The sequence below is a fragment of the Palaemon carinicauda genome, chromosome 7 (assembly GCF_036898095.1).
Source record: "Palaemon carinicauda isolate YSFRI2023 chromosome 7, ASM3689809v2, whole genome shotgun sequence".
NCBI classification, from domain to species: domain Eukaryota; kingdom Metazoa; phylum Arthropoda; class Malacostraca; order Decapoda; family Palaemonidae; genus Palaemon; species Palaemon carinicauda.
The window spans coordinates 10,622,893-10,642,932 of NC_090731.1; the positions used below are offsets into that span (position 1 = coordinate 10,622,893).

Below are 20,040 nucleotides of genomic sequence, written 5' to 3' on the forward strand. Positions count from 1 at the left end.
ATTAAAAACTTATTTTTGGGTAGCTCATAAATATTCTTAATTCTAGATTCAGAGTAATATTCCAGTCCTGCCTGGTTTCACTCCTAACTCAATGCTCAAGTGGTAACTAAGGGGAAGAGGTCATCTGCACCATTCAGTAGTGGCTCGGGTGCTATACAGTTTATCCTAGTTTCAGATCTTTTGTATTATTTTGCTTGTTATATTATTTACAGTTTTTTTTTTTTTTTATAATAGAAGTGATGATGACAATAATGACACCTCCACGTTTGGACAATACAAATTCAGCTATCTTTTGATAGCTTCACAAACTCCTGATATCATTTGCTTTCGGTGAATCCCCCCTTAATAATAGTAATTTTGGTCATTCTCACCCCATTGTCAAATTTAACCTCAACTGCCAAGGTCAATTGAATATTTAAAGGTTTTAAAGGCTATTCATGAATGGCAAAGGCAAGGGACAGTGATATTGCCCTAGCTAGCAGGACAATGCCCTAGAGACTGACCATATACAGTTATGCATATGATCAGCACCCAAGCCCCCTCTCCACCCAAGCTAAGACCAGGAAGAGCCAGGTTATGGCTACTGATGACTCGGTAGGTAGACCTGTACGCTTTCCCAAATCGCCCATCTTTAGGTCACAAGGATGGTGAGGTTGTAGACACTACAAGAAACTCTCGATTAAGCAACTCGAACCTCAGGCAGGGACGTTTCAAATTGGCCATTTTATTCAATAAGGGTTTTTAAAGTACACTGTGCATTACAGATTTGAAGACCTCACACAGACCCTCAAAATCTTTACATACACTAGTTCCTTCTGCTGCTAAACCTTTGCAAAACCCCATATACCCACCCTCTTCCCCACTGACTCATTGTATCAAGAGCAGAGATAATGTCAACTTCAAAACTGAAGACTAGACTACCTGATGCAGCAACCCGGGCTCCTTACAACTTTCCAGAAGGAGGGCTCTATTCCTTTGTTAAGTACAGTGCAACTAACCGATAGAAGTTTATTAGGTCCTTTGACTGACCAGACAGTACTACATGGGGTCCCTTTTCCTTTGCCTATACTGTACATACACTGAATAGTTGGGCCTATTCTTTCCACATTCTCCTCTGCCCTCATACATCTGACAACACAGATTGCCAAACGATATTTTGCACAAGGGGTCAACTACTGAACTGTAATTGTTCAGTAGCTACTTTCTTTTAGGTAAGGGTAGAAGAGACTAGCTATGGTAAGCAGCTGTTCTAGGCGAAGGACACTCCAAAATGAAATAATTGTTTTTTTTGTCTTTGGTAGTACCATAGCCATTCTGCACCATGGTCTTCCACTGTCTTGGAGTTGAGTTCTCTTGCTTGAGGCTACACTCTGGCACACTGTTCTATCTTTTCTCTTCCTCTTGCTTTACTTTTGAAGTTTTTATTTGTTTTTCATTTGTTTGATGTCAGATACCCCCCAAATTGGGGGAAGTGCCTTGGTATATGTATGTATGTTACTGTTCTTAAAATATTTTATTTTAATTGTTCATTACTTCTTTTGTAGTTTATTTATTTCTTTTCCTCACTGGGCTGTTTTTCCCTGTTGGAGTCCTTGGGTTTTTTTGCCCAGTTAGGGTTGCAGCTTAGCTAGTAGTAATAACACTAATAATAATGATAATGTATGCGTTGAAGCAAAAGAAAATGAGATTTCAAGATTTTGCATATGTGTCAATTAAACCAAACTTCAGGAGAAGAAGCAATATGAACATCAGATGAGTATAGAAATAAGAAATCTATCATTAAATTTCTATTTTTTTATTAATTTATTTTTCAGGTAGTAGCCATATTATGCCTACTGTGCTTTGATGGTCTTCATAAAAAGAAGTAGGATCAAGTGACATCATGAGTGGCATACCGCGGTTAGAGAAGGAAAAGCGCCGAGCTCAAGATAAAGATAATCTTCGTGAAGTTGCCAATCTGTGTAATCTATTGGGTCAGGAATATTTGTTAGATGGAGACTATGATGAAGCTATTTCCCAGCATAAGGAAGAAGCAGGTATATGTGAAGCACTGGGGGATACTGTCGGAGTTGCTGTTGCCATTCGACTACTTGGTGAGGTGTATTGCAAGATTGGTGATTGGGATAAAGGTCTACAATATCAACATCGTTATCTATCCTTAGCCAAGGAAGCCAATTCTCTTGTGGAGAAACAGAGGGCTTATGCCACCCTTGGCAGAACACATTATCAAAGAGCTGAGGAATTTTCTTTACAAGGACGGGCAAAGGAGCAAGAAGATGCCCTTAAAGAAGCAGAGAAGGCTTGTTTACGATCACTCTCTGTTTGCGAACATCTCGAAGGGTTGGTTGATACTCGTGAGCACGGTCAGATGCGATGTCGACTTTATTTGAATTTAGGTTTGATTTTGGACAGTCGCCATAATAATAAGAAAGCCCGTAACTTTATAGGCCAAGCTTTGGATTTGTGTTCGTTGAATGGCTTCCATGAAGATGCCTATAAATGTCACTTAGCTTTGTCAGCAATACATTTTCGTGAAAGACAAATGCCTGAAGCACTCCAGGAGGGTCAAATGATGTTGAAGTTGGCCATAAAACTCAATGATAAAGAATTGCAGTGTGAAAGTCATTGTTTTCTTGCTGAAGTTCATATCACTAATTCTGATTATGTATCTGCCAAGAAATCTTATCATAAAGCATACAAAGTAAAACATCCTTCATTGGATGAGAGAAAAAGAATTGAAAGTATTTTGAAAATTGTTGTGCATCTGTGTAACATCGAAGACACTTTAATCCTTTTGAGAAATGACGAATGCGATGAAAAATTGAAGATTTATGAAAGTTTTGGGGATGGCCTGGCAAAACTTGGCCATTTTTCAAAGGCTCTTGATTACTATCATCTAATGCTCAATTTAGCTCTGAAACTTGATAAAGAACCAACCTTCCTCTGTCCAATTTATTCATCACTTGCTCAGACATACGCTGACAATAAACAATATGATGAGGCAAAGGAATATTTCTTGAAGGAATATGATATTATTATTAATAAAGATCCCTCTGATGCGTGTAAGACCATGCTTAGTTTAGCCAATGTATGTGAAAATAAAGGAGATGAATATAGTCAACTAGAAAAATTTTATGTGCAAGCAAAAGCTGCAGCCATCAAAGGAGATAATAAAAAATTACAACACAAAGTACTCTACACACATGCAAGTCTTAAGGGAATACCAGAAGATGTTAAGCTTCAACTTGAAGAAGAGATGGAGACATTGGCAAACACCAGTGGTTATGACCCAGATGCTGAGACTAGTGAGGAAGAGGAGTGTGATGACAAGGATGAGATAGATTTAGATTTGGTGTATTTTTCTGACAGTGAAAATGAGCAAGAAAATTTTGATCGACCTCGACAAGCTAGGCAGAAGAAGACCGTTATTATGAAGAGAAATGAAAAAGGAGAAACGCTTTTGCATAAAGCTTGTATTACAGGTAATTTGAACTTGGTGAAGAACCTTATAATGAAAGGGCATCCAGTAAATCCCCGAGATCATTGTGGTTGGCTTCCGCTTCATGAAGCAGCCAACCATGGGTTTACTGAAATTGTAAATGTTTTGCTTGATGCAGGAGCCTGGATAAATGACCGGGGAGGAAAACAGTGTGAAGGCGTTACTCCACTTCATGATGCAGCAGCATGTGGAAATATTGAAATTGTAAAATTACTGTTATCTCGTGGTGCATCGGCTATTATTAAGGATGATCATGGGGCAACACCCCTTGAAACACTGGTAAAATTTCGGAAGAGATCCAACTTGCCATGGGAAGAGGAGCAAACATGCATAGCATTAGAAGAGGAAATGAAAGCAATTATGAGATGTACTGGTCACAAGATACCAGAAGTAGCAACAAAGGTATCACAGAAAGAAAGAAGAGCTAGCGGTTCTTCCAATACTAACAAATGTAAAAAATATAACCTAGAAAGAGTTAATTCCTTAGATTCCAGTAGAAGTCTACAGACAACAGAAGAGCTAAGGAAAACTGATGCCCTTGGAATCAATGAGTATACTGGGTATGAAAGTGATGATTGTTTGCCAGATATTAATAGTAAGCCTAGGGAGGATGTTGAAGAGATTGAAAATGACGTATTTGATAACATGCAGGAAGATTCAGAGGAATTTATGAACCCTTTGCTTCAAGATATACAGAAAGTCAGTCAGTCAGCTACAGGAACATATCTCAGTGCTATTGGAAGTGTAGGCAGCGCTGCAAAACGTTTAGAGCTTAGAATGGCAGAAGAATCTTCTTTTGGGAAGACTTTGAAAAAAGAGAAGAAAGGCGGATTAGTTACCGAGTCTGAGGATGTCGGTGATGATTGGCTTGATGATGATTTAGGAATAACTTCAAAAAAGAGAAAAAGGTGTGAAAAATTTGAATTTGGTTTTAGGGAACCCAAAAAGGAGAGGCGTGTTTTAAAAGAGAAAAGGTCTCAAGAAAAATTTCCAAGTCGTTTGAAGAAATCCTATCAACCTAGATTGACATCTATGATGCAGAAGTCAACAGTACAGGAGAGAGATAGTGAAGATGATGTTATGATTATGCCTGACAATGTTGTATCAACTAGTCAAAATAATCCTGTTAATAAAAGTGATAATTCTTCTAATCATAGGATTGATGGTAAGGGTACTTCCCCTAATGGGGAAAATAGTGCAGTTAGTCATGCCAGTTGCAGTGCACTGCGCTTGCGAGTGCGAGTTCAAAATAAGTTGTTGCTTGTTCCTGTTGCTGGTGGGGGACAAGGGCGCACTGTTGAGTGGCTAGCTGCAGAGGTTACTCGCAGATACTATCAGCTGGCAGGGCTACGACCTCATCTTACTCTAACAACACAAGACGGTGCTGTTTTAGACCCAAGTGATCCTATTGCATTAGTTTTGTCTGCGGAACAGGCTGAACTGCAGGCACAGGTTACTGGCTGGGATCTTCCACCCTTACCAGAAAGGTACTCACAAGCTTGTCAGTCCCTGGGAGTAGTTCCAGTGTCTTGTTTAACTTCTGCTCTTCATCAAACTGAAGCATCAACATCATTGGATCTCAGTCGAATGGGACGTTTAACAACTCAACTTCATCCAGTCTTGCGAGGAATTCAGTGCCAGCAGTCTCTACACAGCCTAGTTCTGTCAAATTGCTGTCTTGGTGATGATGGTTTTGGTCACCTGATGGAAGCCTTGCCTACTTTGCCCTCTCTAGAAATCTTGAATTTAAAGTGTACGTCATTGACAACATCTAGTCTTCTTTCTTTTACAGAGGCCATTTCTTCAGGGGGAATGGTCTTGAAGAGTTTAGCATCTTTAGATCTCGGTTACAATAATTTTTCTGGGGCTAAGGTTTCAGACATAGGAGTATTGTTTGGCAGTTTATCATTGTCTTCTTTATCTTTGAAGCATTGTTATTTATCACTCACTGGTCAACATCAACTTCCAGTTACATCATCAGCAATAAAAAAACTGGAACTAGATTATAATACTATATACGATGCCCCTCTGACATCATTGTTGTCTTGCGTTTCCCAAGTTTCACACTTGTCCCTCAGTGGTCTGAACTGCCGCAATGATGTTGAGGTTAAAGTCCGTCTTGGCTTAGCACTAGCAAATGTTTTAGGTGCTGGTGAAGAGTGTCATCTCGAATTCCTTGATCTGAGTTCAAGTGGTCTCACAGATATAGACCTTGAAGATATTTCAGCATATTTGTATCGTTGCCCTCACCTGACTTCCATAAATCTCTCCCACAATAATCAGCTTTCATCTGCATCAATTAATACACTATTGAATGAATTGACCACAAATATGTTGCTTCCACTAAAATCCCTGAGCTTGCATGGAATCAAATCGACTCCTGATGTGCAAAAGAAAATTGCATCAGTAGTGCAACGTAAGGCAACACAGCAGAATATGATAAGTAAATTGTCAGTAACTCAGTCTGGTGATGACAGAATGCTTGAAGATATATGGAAAGCCCATAGTACTGAAAATGCAACTGTTTTGAAGATTGAGAAGGAACTATTTCTTTCTTGTTGAAGGATAAAAGGCCTGAAAACTAACTACGAAACTTTAGCAAAAAAAAAAAAAAAAAACTATTCATCCTTATTTTGTTTAATGCATAATACTTTTTATGTTGAGCTACGAGTGCCATATCTATTTGAGAGATGGAATGAGTCGTGTAAACCACCTTTCTGGTGATCATTAAGATTTCACTTAGGTTCACTTATCTTTAAGCTATAAAAACTATTTACCTGACTAAATGGGAAAAAATATGGGACTTGTTGGAACCGATAAGTGATTACCAACTAGATAAGGTACTTGGGGTCCATAAATAAAGGAATTGTATGGTTTATCAATCTTGAAAGTCATGAAGAAGCTAATTGACACATACCCAAAGAATTTTTATACTTTTCTGTTAGAATGAATTGGTTAATACTTCAATTTATTTTCAGAATTTCTTAATTGTACATAGTAATGTATTGAGAATTAATAAAACTAAGATATATTGACCAGAATCTTTTATCAGACCTGACCAATACTTTAATTCTTTTTCATACAAATGTTATGGAACCTTTCACTTCCGTCAATCACCTTTTTTGTTGATCCAGTTACTGCAGACTTAAATTGTAGAGATTCCATAGTTCAAATTTTTATGTATGATTTTGAAAATATTTTCTTTACCTCAATTATTAGATCTTTCACTTTTTTTTGTTACTAATCAAGATGTTATTATTTTAATTGTACATTACTTCTTATATCGTTTATTTCTTTTCCTCACTTGGCTATTTTTCCCTATTTGAGCCCTTGGGCTTATAGCATCCTGCTTTTCCAACTAGAGTTGTAGCTTAGCTAGTAATAATAATAATAATAAATGGAAATCTGTATCCCTGTGATCTAATCCTTGCTGGGTGGCTGCTTCATCCCCCCCCCCCTAAGTGTTTTTCATTACTGTACTGTTGAGCTCAAGGGAATTATTTCTTGTGGTTAAATCAGCCTCATAATGCCCTTTAGGCTATCTTAATAGATTACATCTTTCACCAAATGTATTTACATTTTACGGCCAACCTTCGGAATAATATAGCCGTTTACATTTTTCTTGATCGTCTTTCATCTTTCGTATGGAATTTCATTACGGTGCATAATTCAGCCTTGTCATCCCTCCCTTTATTTTGTCATTTGTTTTTGTGAGTGAGATAAGGGTGTTTATTTTTCTCATTTGGTTTAGGCGTGAGACGAGAGTTTGGTTGTCTGACCCATTAAAGATTTAAGATTTAAAGGCCATTCATAAATGGTACAGGCAAGGGACAGTGACAATGCACAAGCTGGCAAGACAATACCTAGAGACTGACCACATATACTTATGATCAGCACCCAAGCCAGGACCACGGAGGGCCAGGCAATGGCTGCTGATGACTTAGTAGGTAGACCTATAGGCTTTCCCAAACCCAACATCTTTTGCTCACAAGGATGGTGAAGTTGCAGACACTACAAGAAACTATCGTGCTTGAGTGAGTCTGCAACCCGAGTCTAGCATTATGCAAGCCAGGGATATTTCCAGGCCACCACAACTTATTACAGTCTATATTGACCATCTTTCCATACTGGATGAACTTTGCTTTAACAGCATGTGCTGCACGAATCTATATGGTTTGATTAAGGATCTTGGCAATCAGGCATGATTGAGAAAATCATCTTTTAATCGATCACTAAAATTGTAATATTTGTTGATACCAAATACTGTAGTTGGTGATACAAGGATTTAAATCATTTCAAAAGATTATACCATAATGAAAATATGTTATTTTTATAATAAAATAAATTTTTGAATATACTTACCCGGTGATTATATAAGCTGCAACTCTGTTGCTCGACAGAAAACTCTACGTTAAAAATCCGCCAGCGATCGCTATGCAGGTAGGGGGTGTACTTCAACAGCGCCATCTGTCGTGCAGGTACTCAGTACTCAATGTAAACAAAGAACTCAATTTTCTCCTCGGTCCACTGCGTCTCTATTGGGGAGGAAGGGAGGGTCCTTTAATATATAATCACCGGGTAAGTATATTCAAAAATTTATTTTATTATAAAAATAACATTTTTCAATATTTAACTTAGCCGGTGATTATATAAGCTGATTCACACCCAGGGGGGTGGGTAGAGACCAGCAATAAATGTTTACATTATTATGAGCTAAGGATTTTTTATTTCATTTTAGCAGTTATCAAAATAACAAACTTAAAATAAATAAGTACCTGGTAAGGAAGTCGACTTGAACAATTACTCTGCCTTTTTAAGTACGTCTTCCTTACGGAGCCTCGCGATCCTCTTAGGATGCTGAGCGACCCCTAGGAGCTGAAGTATCAAGGGTTGCAACCCATACAACAGGACCTCATCAAAACCTCTAATCTAGGCGCTTCTCAAGAAATGACTTTGACCACCCGCCAAATCAAGTAGGATGCGAAAGGCTTCTTAGCCTTCCGGACAACCCAAAAACAATAATAAAACATTTCAAGAGAAAGATTAAAAAGGTTATGGAATTAGGGAATTGTAGTGGTTGAGCCCTCACCCACTACTGCACTCGTTGCTACGAATGGTCCCAGAGTGTAGCAGTTCTCGTAAAGAGACTGGACATTCTTAAGATAAAAAGACGCGAACACTGACTTACATTCTTAAGATAAAAAGACGCGAACACTGACTTGCTTTTCCAATAGGTTGCGTCGATTATACTTTGCAGAGATCTATTTTGTTTAAAGGCCACGGAAGTTGCGACAGCTCTAACTTCGTGTGTCCTTACCTTCAGCAAAGCTTGGTCTTCCTCATTCAGATGGGAATGAGCTTCTCGTATTAACAGTCTGATAAAATAGGATAAAGCATTCTTTGACATAGGCAAAGATGGTTTCTTAACTGAACACCATAAAGCTTCAGACGGGCCTCGTAAAGGTTTAGTTCGTTTTAAATAGAACTTAAGAGCTCTTACAGGGCATAAGACTCTTTCTAGTTCATTTCCAACCATACGATAAGTTTGGAATATCGAACGATATTGGCCAAGGCCGAGAAGGCAGCTCGTTTTTGGCTAGAAAACCAAGTTGTAGAACATGTAGCCGTTTCGGATGAGAATCCGATGTTCTTGCTGAAGGCATGAATCTCACTGACTTTTAGCTGTGGCTAAGCATACCAGAAAAAGAGTCTTTAAGGTGAGATCTTTCAGGGAGGCTGATTGTAGCGGTTCGAACCTGTCTGACAAAAGGAATCTTAGTACCACGTCTAAATTCCAACCAGGTGTAACCAAACGACGCTCCTTCGTGGTCTCAAAAGACTTAAGGAGGTCCTGTAGATCTTTATTGTTGGAAAGATCTAAGCCTCTGTGACGGAAGACTGATGCCAACATGCTTCTGTAACCCTTGATAGTAGGAGCTGAAAGAGATCGTTCTTTCCTCAGATATAAGAGGAAGTCAGCTATTTGAGTTACAGAGGTACTGGTCGAGGATACGGATACTGACTTGCACCAGTTTCGGAAGATTTCCCACTTCGATTGGTAGACTCTAAGGGTGGATGTTCTCCTTGCTCTAGCAATCGCTCTGGCTGCCTCCTTCGAAAAGCCTCTAGCTCTCGAGAGTCTTTCGATAGTCTGAAGGCAGTCAGACGAAGAGCGTGGAGGCCTTGGTGTACCTTCTTTACGTGTGGCTGACGTAGAAGGTCCACCCTTAGGGGAAGCGTTCTGGGAACGTCTACTAGCCATCGAAGTACCTCGGTGAACCATTCTCTCGCGGGCCAGAGGGAAGCAACTAGCGTCAACCTTGTCCCTTCGTGAGAGGCGAACTTCTGCAGTACCTTGTTGACAATCTTGAACGGAGGGAATGCATATAGATCTAGATGTGACCAATCTAGGAGAAAGGCATCTATATGAACTGCTGCTGGGTCCGGGATTGGTGAGCAAAATATTGGGAGCCTCTTGGTCATCGAGGTTGCGAAGAGATCTATGGTTGGCTGGCCCCAGGTGGCCCAAAGTCTCTTGCATACATCCTTGTGGAGGGTCCATTCTGTTGGAATTATTTGTCCCTTCCGACTGAGACAATCTGCCATGACATTCAAGTTGCCTTGGATGAACCTCGTTACTAGTGATATGTCTAGACCTTTTGACCAGGTGAGGAGGTCCCTTGCGATCTCGTACAACGTCAGAGAGTAGGTCCCTCCTTGCTTGGAGATGTACGCCAAAGCCGTGGTGTTGTCCGAGTTCACCTCCACCACTTTGCCTTGAAGGAGAGACCTGAAGCTTTTCCAGGCCAGACGTACTGCCAGTAGCTCCTTGCAGTTGAAATGCATTGTCCTTTGACTCGAGTTCCATAATCCCGAGCATTCCCGACCGTCTAATGTCGCACCCCAGCCTACGTCCGATGCGTCCGAGAAGAGAACGTGGTTGGGAGTCTGAACAGTCAGGGGAAGACCCTCTCTTAGGTTGATATAGTCCTTTCACCAAGTCAGACAAGACTTTATCTTTTCGGAAACTGGGATCGAGACCGCTTCTAGCGTCTTGTCCTTTTTCCAGTGAAAAGCTAGATGGTATAAAAGAGGACGGAGGTGTAGTCTTCCTAGTGACACAAATTGATCCACGGATGATAGCGTCCCTACCAGACTCATCCACAGCCTGACTGAGCAGCGTTCCTTCTTCAGCATCTTCTGGATGGATAGCAGGGCTGGGGGCTGATCGTCTTGTTCAGCAACGTCCTCATCAGAGGGTTCCTCATCCGAAACTGATGAGGAAACGGCAACGGAGTGGGCAACGTCTGACTCGCTGAATCCGGTCGCACTGGTGGATGCGTGACGGAGCCGGACGCAATATCATGGAACTGCTGCACAGTCTGTGAACTGTCAACAACCATGGGTGCGCGAGGAAGCACAGCGTCAACCCGAAACTGTCTAGACCGTCTGGGTTGTGCAGTCAACACCCTACCGGGTTGCTGAGGTTGACGCACTGCGTCACAACAAGTCACCTCTGCTGGTTGTTGAACGTCCTGAACGTCAACAACCACCTCCGAGCGTCGCTTAACGTCAACGTGCGGCTGGCAACCCACACTGGGTCGCATCGGTGGAGGAACCACCTCAACTGGCAGACGCGAGTAGGTTACCTCAGCGTCAACAGGGCGCACAACCGACCGGTTGGAAGGTTGTTGGCCAGAAGGTTCTTCTCCGCATTTAAGTCCTCTATCAAGGACGCAAGCTTGGACTGCATGTCTTGCAGCAAAGCCCATTTAGGGTCTACGGGAGCAGGTGTGGCAACAGACGGGGTTAGCGACTGAGGCGGAACCGTTTACCATCCCTGAAAGCCTTGTTATGCGTGACATAATAGTACAGCAAAACTTCAAAGGCTCGACAACAGCTGAGAAGTTGACCTGTAAACAACTTGGAGCGTCTCCTGGCTAGGCGCCAGGGAGAGTCTACCAGAATTGAGAAGTCTATCTGGGCAGAGGCATGAACTCCCAAGCCGAGAACTTCTCTCGTGTCATATCAGACTCTCGCTCTATAAACCAGTTTAAAAGAAGGGAAAGCAAAGGCTGTATCCCCCAAACTCCTCCTGGTGAAAAACCAGTCGCCTAGCCAACGTAACGCTCTCTAGGAGAGCGAGAGAGCACTAGCTTAAAAACAACGGCTTCGAAGTAGCTAGGCCTAGTGTAAGTTCTGACGTTTAGGCGAACGAGGAGCAGCAGTTACAAGATCCGGACGAAGATCCTTAAAAAAATCATCATGATTTAATTAAAGTCCATAGGAGGCTAAGCAGCTTAAGGCTCCTCTCCATCTGACAGAGTCCTCAAGGGAATATCAGTAGGAGGGAGAACAGCAACTTCCTCATCTACAGGAACCTTGTCCGATAAAAGCTGAGTCTCTCACTGGTGCATTAGTAGCGGACCAGAACGCAACGTCATGTAACTGCTTGACAGTCTGTGAACTGTCAACAACTGAACTGTCAACCACAACAGGTGCGTGAGGACGTACAGCGTCCACTCGAGACTGCTTTGACTGCCTAGACTGAGCAGTCAAAACAACTCTAGAATGCGGAGGTTGACGCACAGCGTCAAAACAAGTCAACTCCGATTGTTAGTGAACGTCTAGAACGTCAACAGGAGCATCAGCCAGTGGCCTAACGTCCAAATGCGGCTGAAAAAACCACACGAGACAGCATCGAGTGTGGTTCTAAACAACCTGACTGACGTGACTAAGCTACGCCAACGTCAACAGTAAGCACAAAGGAACGTTAGGTTGGCTGAAAGCCAGGATATCGATGAGATAAACGGCTAGACTCAACGGACTAATCGACAGAATAGTCTTCCATAAGGGAGGCAAGCATGTACTGCATGTTTTGCCATACAACCCCTTAAGGATCAACAGAAATGGTTGTGGTAATAGACGAGGGTAACGTCTGTGACCGCAACACTTTGCCTACAAAAAAAGACTTTCGGAGTCTGTGTTACGCTTTTGTTAGGCGGCGAGCAGTTATCCGATGACTGCAAAGGGTCAGAGCTGTCCTAATGGCTGTAACCAGGACGCTGGACCTGTCCTGAAAGGACTGACTTTCGCTTAAGGGCTTCGAAACCTTGTGACAGGTTTCTTATGCGAAAAGCCTACGGATGGCGAGGAGGAACAACGTCTCTCTCGTCTTATGGTAGGGGAGATCTTGGTAAGAAACACCCGATACCATAGAGGGAAAACGTCTGTTCGTTGGTCAAGGCCTCTCGAACCCATAAGTCTTTTGACATTACTTCTCCCCTGGGCTTGGGAGCTTGCAAGAGGTCCCGGACTAGGTGAATGACAGGCACGAACAGACGAACCCTCGGACGCAACACTGTAACACTTTGCGCCTCGGACGCAACACTGTAACACTTTGCGCATATCACTTTATCACTTCGATTTTCTGTTTTGCACTTATTTCTACCTGAAACACGCAATTCTACCCTTCATTAAAAGGTAGTAATTGCGAAATTAGTCGTATAATGCAAGCTCATAATACCAGCAAAAAACAGAAAACATATTTTAAGATAAAAAGAAAAATCAGTGGCTGGGAAAGAGACTAAACACTAGTTCATATAACTACGTTTTCAATCTCTCACCGCACATAGCCTGGGGACGAGAATAAAAACCTAAAAACGTTTTATCCTTCCTCCCCGTACAGAGACTAGGGACGAGAGTAACACGAGAACAACGTTACCCGCTTGAACGGAACGTTTTCTCTCCTCTCTCTCCCTCCGTCTCTATCTCTCTCTCTCTTGATTTCGCACCTAAGAGAAGAGCCCAATTATATATCGTCAGAAAAACATGTTATTTGACTAAAGGAAAAAACTGAAAGGTTTTTCAAATAAAAAGTTCCTTTAAATTAGAATTTAAAACATTTAAGCTAAGAAAGAATGAACAAAACGTCAGAATCGATTTACTCTTACTGCAAAGTGAAACCGTGATACACTCTCTCTCTATCGTAACGATAGAGCGCATGTTGAACGTCCTGAACGTCAACAACTGCGTAGCATAAAAAACTAAACGTTAGTTCATCTTTGAAAACAGTACGAAGACTATCAAAGAAATTCTTTCATAAAATATTACATTTAAAAAGTTTTAAATCCTTTAAAAGCTAAAGACGATATAAAGGGCTCAATGTTGATTAACTTCGGTTTCCAAGTTGGGACCGCCTACTCTCAGGAAAGGTCTATATAAACAAAGCATTAAAATTTATTTTATATGTTTATAAAAAATGGAAAGTTAATCGAAGAGGCCTAATAAAGGCGGAGAGATATAAAATATATAGAGGAAAATCTATAACGTGATAAGATAATTACTAAAAGCCTAAACACACTTCCGTGTAAGGGAAGGGTCGGCCATTTAAAAGTGAAAGAAAGTCCATACTCTCTTTGTCACCATAATTAAATCTATCCAAAACGAGTTCAAGTTTTGAGATGAAGATAAAACTCCTGCATAGCGAAAGCTCAAAACTAGAATAGTGTACTTCACCAATAGTTGTGAAAACAAATCCAGTTAGCAACAGCGAATTAGTAGGTCTTGCCGGTAGCCCGACAGAGAGAAAATTGAGTTCTTTGTTTACATTGAGTACTGAGTACCTGCACGACAGATGGCGCTGTTGAAGTACACCCCCTACCTGCATAGCGATCGCTGGCGGATTTTTAACGTAGAGTTTTCTGTCGAGCAACAGAGTTGCAGCTTATATAATCACCGGCTAAGTTAAATATTGAAAAATGTTTGTTCCTACGCAAATATGAACCATTCTCTCTTTACTATGGATAGTGTATATTTTTCTGCTGTAGCTGGAAGCTAGCTATAAACTTTTATGCAACGTAAATAACCTGTTGCTAGTTATAGGACTAGTCCTGTGACCCCCATTTACACACTCACCTACAGTATTAAGTTGGATGTAAAACAACTCTATCCCCATTTTTAGGCTGACTTAGAGTTAGCAAGAAAAACTTCCTGGAGGACAATCTGAGCAGACAAACTCAGTCTGCTTCAAGGTGCCTTTTTCTCCCTCTTATCCATCAAAGTTCTGACCCTGGAAGGGGGGCCATAGAAGAAATGTTGATCTAGGGTGTCTTGTACCTGGAAGTTTCCAATCTACAGTTAGCCAGTACAAGATAACTAGGAACCTCTACTAGAGGACTGCCATTATCCATGGGACAACTGCGTTTTCTCACCTTCTGTCTAATGAAGAGACTCGTTATCAAGGTAAGGGCATCAAGAGATGACCCTGATAGCTCCGCAGTGCAAGTAAGCAGAATACTGTAGTACCCAGACCATCTACTGCCTGCAGAGATATCGAGAGCTTCTCACTCCTTTGCTAATCTTATCATACAACCTCATGCAGAGATTCTTGTTCTGTGTACCTCACACCTGGAGTTAATCCAGCATCTCTTTCAGAGAAGCTTTTCGCAAGCAATCGAAAAGGATGGCTGGATACCCTCATAGGGCATCTTTTGCTGCCAATCAGGCGAAGTTGTTCAGCATTAGTTTTAGCTTCCTTCAATTTCATCTCTTAAAAAAATTTGGGGGCGAGACTAGAAATGGGACTCATTGATCATATTAACTTTTTATTATGCAAATTTGAGATTAATTTGCAACCTGTTGTTTACAGTAATGCCCTCTGTACATTTCAGATTTATAAAAGCGATTATTACAAAAGAAATCCTTATTTTTGGGGAGGTGCTGCATGGTCTGTAAGGACTTTCCTGTGAGAGGCTAGAACAGGGAATCCAGTATGACATAAATACCAAAGAAATGTAGTCTCCCTGCTCTAGGGGACCAGTATATCAATGTGAATAAGGGAGACCCTCAAGTTCCGGCCCACTAGACCTTAACATAGCACTGCAATAGCTAAGATCTGTCTGCCATAAGTGACATCATTACTTCATCATATGTCTTGGATAGAAACCAATGTCCTTGCCTACAAGCACATCAACTCACGCTCTTTTTTTTTTTTTTTTTGTCTCCATCTTTAGAACATTTTTATCACCTGTTCCTTGGCTTTCGCTTTTACTACCAGGTCATTTTCAGTAAGTAGTTCCGAAGGGTCTTTTTCTACAATTAGTAGCTTTTTCAGTCATTATGGAAAATTATGAGTTACTTTTTGATGGATACCAACATTTATCTTAAAATTCTTTTGATCTTATGCTTTAACCCATCCAGCAAGTCTATCCAGTATACTTTAGCTTCATAAACCAATGCTTATTATGGCTTTCAATTTCAAAATTGCAGTAGTTTCCTCGTTTCCATTGCTTTAATGCTTAACTGTATTATTCACGCTACTATTGCTTTCAAAGTATTGTGAAATCATAATCATAATGTGCATGGATATATTTAGCAAACACTGATTTAGAGAATTGTTATATTTAGTCCAAAGTATTAGTACAAATAATTTTTAAAACGTCATCCAAGAATATGCTATCCACTACATATAAGGTTATGTTGTTAATTTTAAGTCGAGCATTTTTTTTTTTTGTAAAACAATATTAAATAGTATTCTAGAAGTTTCATTCTGACTATGACCAATATATGGAATGATCTTCCCTATCAAATATATTGTAGTTAAATCGGTAGAACTTAAGATCAAATTGGAACAGATGCTTGTCTGCTAGGGTAGAGTTCCACTACCTTGTGAAAGATCATTTAGTCAAAAGGCAAGCCCGTTATCTGTAACATAAAAAAGGCTCTTAGTAACGGGGGATTTTGAGGAGGGAGAAGTCTAATTGGAAAGGGATCTCTGGTAGTGGTATCACTCACCCCAGTTTTAATACAGACACCCTTTAGGGGTGAGCGAGCTGGATATATTCTTAGCACTCCATGCAACTTTTTCTCTGGTATATTTAGCAGTAATTATACCTTTGAAATGGTGCTTTAAGGAGCATTTCACTGGGCGACACAGGTTCCTCGCCCAGAAATTGATTTTTCCTTCGTCAAAATCCCTTATGTGGGCAGAAAAGGGTTTCGTACCTGTGACAGTAGAAGCTACATTGGCCTCATTTAATAACTCCTATTTATCTTTCTGCCGAAGAAAGTGATTCCACTTAAAGGGGGCTAGATAGCCCATGGTAACTTCATCTCCACCCATGGTAACTTCATCTCCACAGATATTGCTTAAAAGCATTTGATAAAAGTTCTTAGTGTGACAGTCATTGGTTTCAAAGAGGTATCCAACTATTCAATCCAGCTTAGACAACCTGATAGGTGTACACCGGGAACAGTGATGTTAAAGTCGCATGACTAACAACAGTACACCTGCAATCTTGTTATCTGGCTCATCAGCTTAGGTAGCATATTTTTGGGTCACTTTATGGTTTTTATTACATGTGCAAAATAGGTGGAAACTGGGTTTGAAAAAATAGTTGAAATAACATAAGATTTAATATTAAAATAGTCAAATACGTACTGTAGACGGGCATACATAAAAACATCATTTACACCATAATAAATAAAAAAAGTAAGAAAGTGTGCTTAGTTTCAGTGAACATGTCATACCTCATGTCAAGAACAAAAAAAGTTAATTTCTTGTACATTTTTTTTTATTAAAATGATGTAATTAGATAGGGATTAAAAAAACTTGAAATATCAAATGGCTAATTGTATTAGTGACAATATAGGGTTGCAGAGGGTTATTAAAAAGTTCTTTTGTGTCATTGTCTTACATGTCAAGTTGAGTGAGAGACTTGGAACCAATTAGTGACTTGCCATGAGGTATGAAAGTACAGTAAAAGGTGAAAGTGTAGTCTCAAGCAACCTTTTAAACAGCTCTCCAACTGAAAATAAAAAAAAAATACCCATATAATATTGATTAGAAAGTAATATAAATTACTTTACACTTGTTGAAAATAGAAAAGTGTGGGCTGTAAAATATAGAAATACTATTTTACATTTGTTTCCACTAAAAAAATAATGTTCTTTTTGACATCACAAGTATTTTGATAAGATGTGTTTAACATATCAGCTGATAATGAATTCTGTATTATTTGTGACATATACTAATTATGTGAAAAAGAGATGATAGTACAGTATATGTTTACAACAGATTGACAAATGATTGGCTAGTCATTTGCTTTATGTATAATTTATTATTTGATGTAGCATATTCTAAAGTATTAATACATAGAATAACATAGTACTGTATAGGGTAAGTTCGTTATACTGTAAGTGAATGTTTTGGTGGGCCAGCCTACTAATATTTATGGGCGGCTTGGCTTTCTTTCATTTTTTGGTTGAGCTCGCTTACCTTTTCACACAATAAAAGGTGTAGATTCCATTTTCGAATGGTGTGTATAAGTAGATATAATTAGTATTTAATAGGCTAGTCTGCATAAAGTACAGTATATAATTTAGTTAACTAGAACATAATTGTTGGTGTTTAGCCTACCTTAGCTTTGAAAATCTCTTATCATTTCTAACAATCAAGAAACGGTTTCTCTGTGGGTTTCCTTCCTACCTTTGGGACTAAGGTAAAAAAAGGCAATAAAGTATAGGTTTACCTATCTAATTACCCTTTTCTCTTTGAAAAAAAAATGTAGGCAGTGTAAACAAATGGATATCAAAACGGTGTATAGTGTAATCAAATTAATAATTTAGAATTGTCATATGTAAAAGCTACTAATACTCAATAAAACGAAACAACTTCCATCCGAAAACTGTATAAGACGAGAGATGGAAAATCCTTAAATAATACACACAGAGAAGTCTAAAATCCCACCATAGTCAAATGAGATAGGCAGTAGTGTACTCACCCATAATGAAATGCTCACTTAAAAAATCTTAACAGTATCAATAGCTGTTATTTTCATAGGTATGATCTAAAAAATGTGAAAATGGGAGACTTAGCGAGTATAAAAAAACATGGATTTGTAAAAGTGAAGGCAAACAAATTAATGGATTCCTAAAAGAATACTTACGAGTGACTGTTCTAAACGCTAGGAAATTTGCGAAGTGAAAACCTAATGTACAATTTCTCAAAGGGAAATGGTACAATTTTAACACCATGTGGTACAGTATATAATATAAAACTAGAAAATTACAAAACTAAAGATTTTGATGGTTCCCGAGTATAATCAGTCTAGTTGATTACAATAACAATAACATCCCTTTACATAGGAAACAAAAACCTGGATTGCCTTCAATATTAAACATAAATTATCAATTAAAAGCTATAACTGCAAGAGTTATTCCAACCAAATTTGCTAAAACAATACGCTAATGAATGGGTAATAAATTACAAATAAAGCAACTTGAATTTCGTTTGTGATTTTACACTTATCTTTGGAGTTTTTCTATCTTACTGATAAAATGGAAGCAGTAAAAAGTACCTGATGTTAAATCAGCATACAAATACAGACTACAACTTTCAAATGCAATATCTTACCAGGCCCTTAATTAAATACAGTACTGTACAGAAGGTCCTCAACTTAAACTTAATTGGTTCCATAAAGCTGTTTGTTAAGTCTAATTCTGTCCTAGCGCAGGCCTAGCCGGAATCCTGTGCCATGATTTCAAGCTATGAAAGTCAACAAATAGTCAGATTTTGTATGAAATGGATCTCAGGTTATTACAAATGTCGCTTTGCTTACTGTATTTAATGATATAATATTATTACAGTATTTCTTTATCTTATCTTTGTTATTTTCAATTGGACTTGTGCTTGCAAGATGGGGACCTCCTGTACTGCAATGGGTAAATATTCCATAACCAAACTGACTAATATCTATACATGTAACTAATACCTATACAAAAAAACCAATGTGTCAAGTAATGTAAATACATATTGGGTTGATAAATATATGCTGTACCAAATTTATCACTTACAAAAAGGATGCATTGATTTCAGCAGTACTACCTCTTTCATTACATTTTTTTGATGCATCCCAAGTAACTTGGATGGAGGTTACCCAAAATATTTATTAAAATATATTTCAAAATCAATTATATACGAAATAAAACATAACCAACAACATTGAAATTACGGTACATATAACAGTCTCCATACCGTCTTTACAGTACGGTACCTATTTTGATTGAGTATTAAGCTCAGATTGAGAGCTGTTCTCAGTTTCCTCAAGGCTGGAGGTATCTTGGGTATCATTACTAGGATCTGCAGCTGAATCACTTTCACTGCTACCAGGCATGTTGTTTTCTTCACCCGAGGTCTTTTCAGACACAAACACTCGCTTCATATTTAGTTTCTTGTTGGTCTTACACACGTACTTCAACATGCGCGCTGGCTTCTTGCAAAACACTGGGTCACATTTCTTTACCTTTTTCTCATCTTCCTCGAAGAAGATATTTGTTCCCATCGCATGTTCGTAACCTCCGGTGAAAACAAAGTTCTCCACTTGTAAAATAGGTTGTTCAGAGTCAATAGCTAGAATTTTAAACTTACTAAAAGAATCTTGTGCGAAAATCTCCGAGTCAATGACTCCATGCAATTCTACAGCAATGAGGGTCTCTTCCTCTTCATATTCACTATCTGAATCTGCCATGGTCTTTATACA

General features: G+C 39.3%; 2 protein-coding genes across 3 annotated transcripts in view; one reads left to right on the plus strand and one right to left on the minus strand.

The window, feature by feature from the left end:
* The window catches only part of LOC137643829 (tonsoku-like protein), a 29,877-nt gene extending 23,358 nt beyond the window's left edge, over nt 1–6,519 (plus strand). For both annotated transcript variants that reach the window (XM_068376538.1, XM_068376539.1), the window contains one exon: nt 1,815–6,519. In XM_068376538.1, coding sequence (XP_068232639.1) covers nt 1,883–6,061 — 4,179 coding nt within the window. In that variant the 5' untranslated portion in view covers nt 1,815–1,882 and the 3' untranslated portion in view covers nt 6,062–6,519. The remainder of the gene's footprint in view (nt 1–1,814) is intronic.
* Nucleotides 6,520–16,896: 10,377 nt separating this feature from the next.
* On the minus strand, nt 16,897–20,031 carry LOC137643830 (general transcription factor 3C polypeptide 6-like). The gene has a single exon (XM_068376540.1). The coding sequence runs from the start codon at nt 20,026–20,028 to the stop codon at nt 19,555–19,557; it is 474 nt and encodes a 157-aa protein (XP_068232641.1). The 5' UTR covers nt 20,029–20,031; the 3' UTR covers nt 16,897–19,554.
* Nucleotides 20,032–20,040: the final 9 nt, after the last annotated feature.